Here is an 11120-nt window from a genome sequence, read left to right as displayed (position 1 = left end):
AGTGAACAAGGATGGGTCCACATTACTTTGAACAAAACCAGCAACTTCCAACACTGAACTTAACTTTGCATACCATGCATGTGGAGATTGTTTCAAACCATAGATTGCTTTGTGCAATCGACACACCATATATCATTTTTATCTTAAGAAGAACCTGGTAAAACGTATTTTTGACATCCATTTAATACAATGGCCAGCCACAATTCACAGCCACTGAAAGAAGAACCCCTAACAAAGTTCATTTTGGCTACTAGAGCAAATGTGTCCTTGTAGTCTACCCCAAACGTTTGAGTGAAACCACATGCAACCAATCTGGCCTTGTGACGTTCAATTGATCCATTAGCCTTGAATTTTGTTTTATAGATCCATCTACTCCTAACAACCTTCTTTCTTGGGGGTGACTTCACAATGCTCCATGTTTGATTGTTTTCCAAGGCATGAAGTTCATCCTTCATTGCATTTCTCCACTCAGGTATTAGTTGAGCCTCTTGAAAGGTTTATGGTTCAATGTGAACTAAGAATGTGGCATGATTGGGGTGAACACAACTATAACTCAGCACCTCAGTAATGGGGTGTTTGGAAGTGAAGGTGACATAGTCTCGGAGCCTTGCGAGAGGTTGTCGAGCATGCACCAGATTACGCCTTGAAGGAGGTAAAGTGGGAGCCTCTTTGTGACTTTCATCCTTAAGTAGACTCAGTACCATCCTCCAGGTTTCTTGGTTAAGAAGACACATGAGTAGTTTCACCACAATCTCTGCTTGTTCATGACTGTCAGAGTCTTCTGGATCCAAGTGCACTGAGTGATCAATGCACACAGGCAAGGGAAATAAATCACACATTAGCTCCCCCTCTCGGGAGTGAGCAACCTCCTTGGAGAAATAGTGAGTTGTTCCTCAAATCTTACATCCCTAGACACAATCATCTTGTTAGTAATAGGATGAAAACATTTGTAACCTTTTTGGGAGGATCAATATCCCATGAAAACACACTTTGCAGCCCTAGCATCCAGTTTGTCATGGTGCAATGCTTGAACATGAACAAAGCACGTGCAGCCAAAGACTCTCAAATGTGATAAAGTTATACGTCTTCCTTTAAGAGTTTCATAAGGAGACTTAAACTCTAAAACACGACTAGGCAATTTGTTAATTAAATAGGTTGCAATGAGAATGGGTTGTGACCAAAATTTCTTTGGTATGTTCATAAGCAACATCAATGCACGAGTCTCCTCAAGTAAATCCATGTTCTTTCTTTCAGAGATCTCATTTTGTTATGGGGTTCCCACATAGCTTGTCTGGTGAACAATACCATGAAGGCTCAAATATTGACTCATATTGTTGGATAAGAACTCAGGGCCATTGTCAGTTCTTAGGTTCTGAATGGTTGACTGAAATTGAGTTATGACAAGTTGATAAAAGTCTTTGAACATAGTGAAGACATCATTTTTTTATTTTAATAGATATAGCCATGTTGTTCTAGAAAAATCATCCACAAAGATAACAAAATAAAGATTCAATAGTTGGATCCCAAACATCAGAGTGTACAAGTTCTAAGGGTTTGCTAGCCCTAGACATTGAGGAACTAAAAGGGAGCCTAGTAAACTTGGAGAACTAACAAGTATCACATATTACAGATGATTGATACTTTTTGGGAAAGAGTTTAAGCAAAGCAGTCTCTGATGGATAGGCGAATCTTTGATGCCAGATTTGTTGGTCCTTGGAAGAAATTGAATCAACTTGGAAAGCTTTAACTAAACCAGGTTCCTTGCATAGATAGTAAAGACCATTCAGGAAGAACCCTTCACCAATCGTCTTCTTGGTAAGAGAATCATGAAACATAACACTACTTGGTGAGAAAGTGACAAGACAATTTAGGGTTCTAGTGATTTTTCCTATTGATAGAAGTTGAAAAGGAAAGGTAGGAACAAACAATGCAGTAGACTCAAGGTTGTTTGAAAGCAACTTTACGTTTCCCACGCCCAAAACCATGGCCTTTTTTCCATTAGCAACTAACACATGAGAGGGTTTTGACAAAGTTTGAAAACTGTGTAAGTTTGAGGCTTTGTTTGTCATACGGTCAGTCGCTCCTGAGTCAATAATCTAACAATCATGTTCAATACTAGTGTGACGAGCAGTTGAGAATGCACTAAAAATACATGGAGCTTTGCTTCTTGGTATATTCTTATTTAAGTAAGGAAACTTGCGAACTGTCCCAGTAGCGCAGTGGGATTTTCAGTTGTACCCCTTGAGCTTTCTACAGCTTCTCTAGGTCCCTTGGTTTGCATGTATATTGCAAAGTCATTTATGAGCGAGACAGGATTTGAAGTGAAGTCTTGAATGCTCTTAGAGAATGAAGTATAGATGTGATTTGCTACATGCTGAGGTTTGTATGAGCCAGTATGGAACTGTCTTGAAAGAATCATTCTGTGTTGAACTTAGGTTTCAATTCGAGGTGCAAAATCCAACACCTTTCCTCCACGTGACCTACAACATCACAGTAACTGCACTTTAAGTGTGGATTTTTACCCTTGTAAGGCTTGTTGTCTAAGGGTTTATGTTTGGCAACATAGACTCTTGACTCAGAAATCTTGGAATTCTTCTCCAAGTTCATCACCATTCTTCGAGCTTCCTCACGTTGAACCATGACACACACCGTTTTGAAGGAAGGAAGTTCGACATTCATCAGGATGTGACTCCTGAGATCCTCATAGTCCGAGTTCAAACTAGCAAGCAGTTGATATATCTTATCTTCTTTAGCTCTTTTCAGAAGAATTGCAACATCAATGGTGTGAAATAGATAAACATCTAACTCATTCCACATAGTCTTAAGACTTCCCAAGTGCTGCACAAAGGTTTTTCCATCTTGTTGAAGACTGGCAATGTCCCTCTTTAGCTGAAACACTCGTGCATAATTATTTTGATTCCCGTACATGTCCTTCACAGATTTCCACAAATCATGTGAGGATTCGGAATAGCTGAAGATTTCAGCGATATGTTTCTCCATTGAGTTGAGAAGCATTGACATGACTTGTTGGTCCTTGCACAACCATGCTTCATATGCTTGGGTAGAAGGCTCGGGTGCTTCAACTGCTCCATTGATGAACCCTAGCTTTCCTCTTCCACCCAGAGCAAGAGACACTATTCTAGACCATGGGAGATAGTTGAATTCATTCAACAAAACTGAGCATAAACACATATTCGTATTTATCTCAGTATCTGGAACGAAAGAAGGAGAACTTTGTGAGTTTTCTCCCCCAAGGTTTACTAAACTTTCTTCAAACCATAACTGGAGCTTGAAGATGAACAACAGTGGAAAAAAAATGGGCAGAGACAGGTCAAGGACGACACTGCTCTGATACCATGTGGAAATTTTAAGTTTGTTTGAATGTATTTTTCATAGATTGATTGCATGTACAAAGGGGGATATATAATGAGGTAGAAGGTTACAAGCAACCCTACCTTGGCAAATCCTACTAACCTGGTAAATCCTAAAGCTATCACTCCTTAAATTAAGGGAGTGTAGCAAGTAGCTAGCACACAACTATCAACAAGTCATCTAGATGTCAATCTTCCTCGAATTAAGGGATTAGACTTAATAGAGAATCCCATGGAAAGAGGGAACATAAAATTTGGCAGCATCAATCACCCCATATCGTCTAATAAATACCAACCCGTAGATGTGCATGTTTTTCCTTTATATTTTTCACATTTATGTTTGACTATTTGTCGAGATACTTTCATTTAATTTTTTAAATAATAACACCAATCTTTATTTCGACAACAAATGCAGACAAATACACGATATATACAATTTTCCTTCATTTTGTTAAACAAATACAACATGTGCATCCAGTCTCAACATTTCCCAGAATTCTTGTGGGTTTTAGTTCTGACTTGGCATCGTCTGGGGTTAGATATACAATTTGTTACTTGCTGGAGCACTGTATGGTGGATGTCTTGGTCACAACTGCAAATGCCTCGCAGGCTCTGTTGGTAATTCCAAACTTTCTGGTTGGTTCATATATACAGAGGAAGATCTCGTAAAATGCCTCGCAGCCTCCTTGTTACCGTGTCATTGCAACACCTGATTATCACCTTCGGAAATGAAATCACAAATACAAAGCATGCTGTCATTAATTTGAACATATATTTTGGCTATGAATGGTGAAGTTCTGCATGCAACTCCACGAAAGACGGGAATAATCATCCTCGGAACATCACATTTGCAGCGCCAATTGATTTCATGATGGCATGGATTATGCTGTCTTTATCAATACTTAGTGCAAATTCGATGACAGTTATTCTGGAGCTCAGCCTGATGAGGCTGTATCATATGGAAATATAAAAGCTTCTGCATTAAGCGTTTAAGGTATACTAAATGATTTCCTCTTGCTTGGTTGAACCAGGTACATTCCTATGTTACTTAATTCAAGTTGGATGTATTTTGGGTTAGTACTTCATTACATAGCTTGAGAAAGACGTTTGCAGAATCATTCGCCGTCAACATCGAAGGATTTGCAGCTGGTACAGTGAGCCTCTGAACTTAGACACCCAATTTTGTTCATAGCACTGAGGAAGCTCCAGTGCCAATTCCGGTTCACTTTCTTAGCAACCAAGGAAGCGACAAGTGTTGAGGGAAGCGAGGAATCAAGAGGGTATGTACAAACAGCATGTCAAACCAAGCAAGCAAGAACAAAATCGCCAGCGTAGAGAAACTAAAAACCGCATCTAATCAAATATTTGATACGAGTTTTGCCTTTTTAACAAAAGAAGAGTGGACACTGTGTGCTAGATCCTAATTATTAGTTTTCTTTCATCTCAAAACTGAAATTCTGTTTATATGAAGACATTACAACTGCAGAAGAATTACATGAAATGTACGGGAAGAGCCACAAAGGACTCTTCTCCATCCATATGTTCTCCATAATCACATACAACTGCAAACCAAATTAAACTAAATCCCGTTCCGCAGCCAAATCCGGCTATATCCTCTGCGAATTGTATTGTTTCCCTTCCCAAATAGCCCTGTAGTTCTATAGTTATCTTGTTTGTTTGTTGAAAAGCATACCCTTCTAATGGTTTTTCGTTAGCTGCCAACCCCGCGTCCTGTGAATCTCTAATAGTTCTTCCAACTCCTAGGTGCATGTTTTTCCTTTCCTTGATAGCTGCATCTATATACATTGATCTTATAAAACAACCCAGGAGGAGGCTCTTACTTTTTTCTAGGAGTACTCTGCATATTCCGGAGGACGGTTTTCAGTTGCTAATTTGGAACACCTCAACTAATGACAATGCCTGCTGTTATAAAACCATAGGCAAGGTAGAATTCCGTCATTCCAAATGGTGAAACACACACAACACGCATTTCTATTTCATCCCTCCTGAGAACCACACAAGCCGGAGCCACTCAATCCACCACACTAGATAAATGCTTTTAGATCGATCACGTCACCAACAGAATAAGCTCTGCAATTACAGTCCAAAACGCAAGATGGTCTAAATATAAACTTGCAATAGATCTGAGATACAAATAAACTTGAACTGGTTAAGCATGTATTAGGTATTTAGTTACATACAAATTTCTTTTCCTTGTCAACGGAGGCTAGAAGCTCCTCTTGTTTAAGACGGGCTTCCTCCAGTGCCTAAAAAAAAAACAAACAAAAAAACAACATGTATAAGTTTTCCTTTTCTTGCTTCAATTTTAACTGCAATAATAGAATTGAAAAATATCAAGACATTACCTTCTTGGCTTCTGTCAGCTCTTGTTCCAAAGCTTTGATGCGGTCAAGAGCAGCCTTTAGCTTTTCTTCTTTCTGCATCTCAACCTTGAAAACCATTCGCACAAAAAGAAATGGATATGATTACATTTATTGTTGTCTTGATTTGGATCTTTCTTTTTCTGGTATGCAAACTTCAATAAAAGAATTCAAGAATATCAAGATGATTACTTGCTTGGTTGAAGACAGCTCTTGTTCCAAGGCACTGAGTCGATTGAGAGCAGCATTCAGCCTTTCTGCCTCTCTCTCAGTTCCCTTGCAAACCATTGAATCAACATCATCATATCCCATCGGATACATTCTCGGTGTTAAAAGCTGCACAAGATGAAGCAAATGAGCATATCATATAATAAGGCCCAGCAAGTGCCATGTCCAGAATTTTCTCCCTATGAAGGCAAAGTTGAACTATAATAAGACTAAATATTTCAAAAAAGAGACAGTTAGAGAGTTAGTGTTAACTGATTGATAAATATGCGAAAAAGATAAAGGGCCCTGCTTACTTCTTCAGGCAAAGAAGAGAGATGGTCTGAGTGCGTTTCAGCCTCTAAAAACGTATCTGAGCAGAAAGAATCCATTCTCTTCATGTGGTAGCATACCAAGAGAAAATAGCAACAAAATCAACGTCAGGAAACTGAGAATTTTATAAAATCTGAGACAAGAAGGTTTGAAGATGGGCCATAAACACACAAAAATGAAAAGGCAACTTGAGCCAAGGTCTGAGTACATTTGTGCAAGCCATCGCGTCTTTGGGGATTAACTTCTCTTCAGAGACTTTTGTCTCCTCTTTAGAGACTTTTGGCTCCTCTTTAGAGACTTTTGGCTCCTCTTCAGAGACTTTTGTCTCGTCTTCAGATATTTTCTTCTCCTCTTCCAATATTTTCTCCTCCTGTTTCTCCTCCAGATCGCCTGATGAAGTGTTGCTTGTGCATTTGGCCTCACGAATACTCTGAACCATCTGCCTCATCAAAATAACAGATTTGGAGATCATTTTCACATTACAATACAAATTAGGATAAAAAAAAAAATTCAATTACTTGCTGATAAATTCGGTTGGTTTACCACTATCCCCAAAGGCTAAGCTGTTATATTGTTGGACAACATTTATTTAATTCCAAAACTCTCCCTCACATATGGCCTCTCTCCAACACTTATATTGAAAGGTTGTAATTGCAGGCGTTCAAACTAAGGCTGTTGATTTTCCATTTTCCTAAAAGCTCAAGTTGTTAACGGTCAAAAATTATTTCATATTCGAACTGTAGAAAATCACCTTGATTATTTCTGTATCGTTCCATGGGCCCTTATCAGAGAGCATGCAACCACCCTTATCAGCACAAGTGCAACTACCACCGAAAAACTCTGGTAGCTCACTGCAGGTTCAACATAAAGAAGAGTATTATAACAGGAAGCTTGGTTAGCTCAGACTGAACAAGATACAGACGAAGAAATGTAAAGCAAGATGAAGAAGTGGATAGAAGAAAAAATAGTTTTCCTAGAACGATACTTACGTGGCCTCAATTATTTCAAGCAACTTGCTCTGATATTGATTTCCCAGAACCTGATGCAAAATATCAACAACTTTAGCACCAGTACTAGATAAAAAATTTCACTAGTTTAGAGTGAAGAAGGGACGAAAGCTTACATTGATTTTCGAAGTGGTCTTGGGATCAAGGAAAGATTTGACAGTGTTCCATAAGAGCCTAAATCCAGAACCAGCATTGATGATGAACATACGGTTCAGGGTCTACGTTAAAAAAAAGTTCAATCAGCACCACAGAATATGAAAACTATCTTTCATGATAGTTAAACAATCCAAGAATCTTGTTTCACGCAAAACTTGAAATCATACAGCCTTTTACAGGATACCTCAGGATAATTGTCACCATCAACCTTCTGAAGGCGCTGGATGAGTTCCCTTGCAGATTTATTTAAACTTGTAAGCCCCTGCGGATCAAGTAAATATATAAATATAACCCATCATGTTTGACACCACAATAGTTAGATCTAACAAGAAGATCTCCTTAATAAATGAATTAGAATATCAGTTTCTCTACAGAATAATTGGATATCTCCAATTAACCAATATTAAGAGAGTTTTCACATACCACTCCTTGGACATCAAGAATAGTGGTACTCTGATCGATGTGCTTTTTTGCTGCAACGGAACAGGCAGGGAATTTACAGATAAAGGTCCTCTCAAACTCCCGTACGTGGTACCTTAAATACCGGTCCATTGTTGTTGCTTGCATCAGCTTATTAGAATCGACTTGACCCAGTTTCTCAATGTACACAGGCCGTCCATCCTTATCAACTCCATGATGCCCTTGTGGATAGTATTTCAAGACTTCATCGACTTCCTTGAACTCAAAGTCCTTAGCGAAAAAACAAAAGGAAAAATTTCAGACAAACAACAGCTATTCCAACTAAACCAATCTCCACCATATTCCAAGTTCAACATAAGCATTGAAAACTACCTCCATAATAGTGTCAGCACCATATTCCTGCCTCCATTGGAGCATGTCAGACCACATTTGCTTTGTTTTCTCAACATCAAATTTCCGGGCCCTTAAAAATCTGCACCATCATACAACAGTATAACAAACAACCTATTCATAACCGGATATAGCAACTCGGGCATAAAAAATTGTTATGGCCAATCAAAACAGAGAATAAGTAACCTTAACAACATATGAGTATCGTCATGTTTCAAGGGCAGTAGTTCTTCCGAAAGAAGTTTTTGCCGGAATTCCTGAGCTGCCTTGAGCTCCTCGGCATCAATGTCGTCCTCCATAGGGAAAGACATTACTTTACTGTTCCTTCGACCCTTATTGAAGGAGTTTGTAATCATGTTTGCTGCCTTCTTGAAAGATCCAAGCTTTGTTTTCCTCTCGTCCTCAGAGTTCCCATCTGCACACAGAAGTAATCAAAATAAATTGACCCACAAACACAAATGGGTCTTTCTCTCCCTTTTCCATCTTCTGCTAGACAGTTAATCTTCGCTATATCGTTCCAATTTTATCGGATTTCCGAACAAAATGCAAACAAAATTCATATGAATTGGGAGAAACCAAACCAATATGTTCCTCTGGTAAATCAAATCAATCAAACTAAAACTATGAAATTATGAATATAACCCAAAACAATTTCAACAAAAAGAATATCTTTTTTTAGATTCCATTGTACTATTTTTGGCCGTTACAGAAGGAAATATCAACTTGTAAAGTAAAAGGTATATTCTTAAACAAATTTCTCTATAAATATCTAAAGAAAACAGTGACTTTCAGGTTTCAACTCACCCAGCTGCTTTGATTTTGATTAAGGACATCAAATCTTGATATTCTTCTGTCAAAAATGTATGGGGCTGAAACCAAAAATCTGAATCCATGACCTCCAACATGGTGGTTGATGGATCCCAAAGGGACCTGACTACTTGGTGGATAAGAACATGCCTGCACTCCTCCCCTCCTCACATGGAGGAAGGCACATTTTCCTACGTTACAGGTGGTCTGAAGGCCACAAGGTGGCACGTGGATTTCACAGGCCGCTCCTGGCACATGGAAACGATGTCAAAGCGGCGTCAACGCAACCCCACGCGCGCGAAATCTGTTATTCTTTTGGTTTTTGCTATGATCTAGTCGTAATTTATTCTTCAAATTATTGTATTTTTATTACGTCTTTTGTGATGCATTGTTTCGAATTAGCCAAATTATTATAAGGCTTAAATATCAAAATGGTCATTGTGTTATAATTATATGACTAATTTAGTTTCTTTGTTTTATATTTGGTTAATTTAGTCATTGCGTTTATCTTTATTAGCCAATTAAAGACGTTTCATTTAATCTTTGTTAAAAAATTTATAAGAAAAACTATAAGAGATATAATTATCCTTTTTACTTTACAGAAAAATGCGAATTAATGAGAAATAAAACTTCCCATCTAAAAAATGATTAAGGTTGTGACATAAAAAAGAGAGGAGGTAACGTTAGGGAGGAGGCCGGGAGAGTTGGGAGAAGAATAATTTTTCTTCTAGTTTTTAATTGTATTTCATTTTTAAATATTTTAAATCAAATAAATAAGTCTATAGTAATTTATAAATTTTTACAGAAATTAGATGGAAATGTCCTTAATTGGCTAATTGAGATCAACTCAAGGACCAAATTGACCAAATTGAAAACATAAGGACTAAATCGACCTAATGACTAAAACAAATGAACCATTTTACCATTTAAGCCTTATTACAATGATGATGTTGTCATGTGATAATTTGAGACTGTTATTTGAATAGCTGACAATGCTTTTAGATAATTAAATGTGTTACTAATCCAATTTGATAGTAAATCTTAGAAATGTTTTAATTTGATAGTAAATCTTAAAAGTGTTTTTGCATCATAATGCGTGTTTTGGAAGCACATAAATATTAGGTAACACTTCAAATGTTTTTTTAAAAAGCACTAGGATTTCTACGAAATAAATTATGAGAAAAAAAGGTACTTCTCATAAAGTAGGACATGTATACCTTTAGTGTTGGACGAAAACAAGTAGTAAATTTTTAGTGTGGCATTTTGTCGAAGAGCTGGTGGGCCATAATCCTCTGACAAGCTGTTGTGGTTGTCAACAAATGCCAATAACTTTCGAACGAGTCTATCAACATACTCAAGATAGTCTATCACTAGATATCGACAACAGAGCACACAAAGGCGATGCCAAGTCTCTTAGGCATTTTGTCGAACAACTTATGTGAACGAAGTAGTTACCACCCCGATGAACACTATGGCCAGTCGACAAGCATTTTACTTAACATGAAATATTTCATCATAGTATATGCTAAGACCAACTTCAAGGGAGAGACGAATTCAAATATTTGGGTTTAAACCCAAAAATTGCAATTCAATGGGGAGACCTAACCCCAAAAGCTTCGGCTTTGGACCCAAACTAAAACCCAACAATTTTTGGGGGCCACGCGCTTTTTTGAAAAACAGTGCTGATGATGAACTATATCCGCCGATAGATGGGCCCTAACTGGCAAGGGGACCCAGTCGCAAAACGTTAACATTTTAGGGGCCTCAATGGCCGTTCGATTTCTGGGCCGTTGGTGTTCAACGGTCCAGATTGAAATCCTTTTTTTTTTGCAATCTATAGATTTTGATCTAACGGTTCATGTTTTTTTTTCAAATCCAACTGTAAAAAAAAAAAAATCCTACAGTGAAAATAATAAAATAATCTTTAAAAGCAATTCACTTTAAAATAAATTGGTTGAGTGGTGTGCTTTGTTTAAAACATTTGTAAAATTAAATTAAGAATACATTTCTCAAAGTTACAAATAAAAAATCCTTCCTGAAAAGAAAAAAAA

General features: G+C 37.7%; 1 protein-coding gene across 2 annotated transcripts; it reads right to left on the bottom strand.

The window, feature by feature from the left end:
- Positions 1 to 4785: 4785 nt before the first annotated feature.
- LOC103940263 (phosphatidylinositol/phosphatidylcholine transfer protein SFH1) lies at positions 4786 to 9432 on the bottom strand. 2 transcript variants are annotated; one of them, XM_048576114.1, is made up of 14 exons: positions 9067 to 9432; positions 8449 to 8677; positions 8245 to 8344; positions 7876 to 8142; positions 7637 to 7714; positions 7413 to 7514; positions 7279 to 7328; positions 7041 to 7140; positions 6498 to 6728; positions 6274 to 6351; positions 5945 to 6088; positions 5738 to 5821; positions 5573 to 5638; positions 4786 to 5462 (listed from the first exon to the last, which is right to left on the bottom strand). In XM_048576114.1, the coding sequence occupies exons 2-14, from the start codon at positions 8616 to 8618 to the stop codon at positions 5445 to 5447; spliced, it is 1488 nt and encodes a 495-aa protein (XP_048432071.1). In that variant the 5' UTR covers positions 8619 to 8677; positions 9067 to 9432; the 3' UTR covers positions 4786 to 5444. The 2 variants fall into 2 exon arrangements, with proteins under 2 accessions (XP_048432071.1, XP_048432072.1); XM_048576115.1 differs by lacking the exon at positions 9067 to 9432 and having other exon boundaries at positions 8245 to 8376; positions 8449 to 8588.
- Between the last annotated feature and the right edge of the window lie 1688 nt (positions 9433 to 11120).

This window comes from the organism of the source record quoted next, unplaced genomic scaffold (assembly GCF_019419815.1).
Source record: "Pyrus x bretschneideri cultivar Hongxiangsu unplaced genomic scaffold, Pyrus_bretschneideri_v1 Contig85, whole genome shotgun sequence".
Classification (NCBI taxonomy): Eukaryota; Viridiplantae; Streptophyta; class Magnoliopsida; order Rosales; family Rosaceae; genus Pyrus; species Pyrus x bretschneideri.
This window is presented reverse-complemented; position numbering and strand designations above follow the sequence as displayed.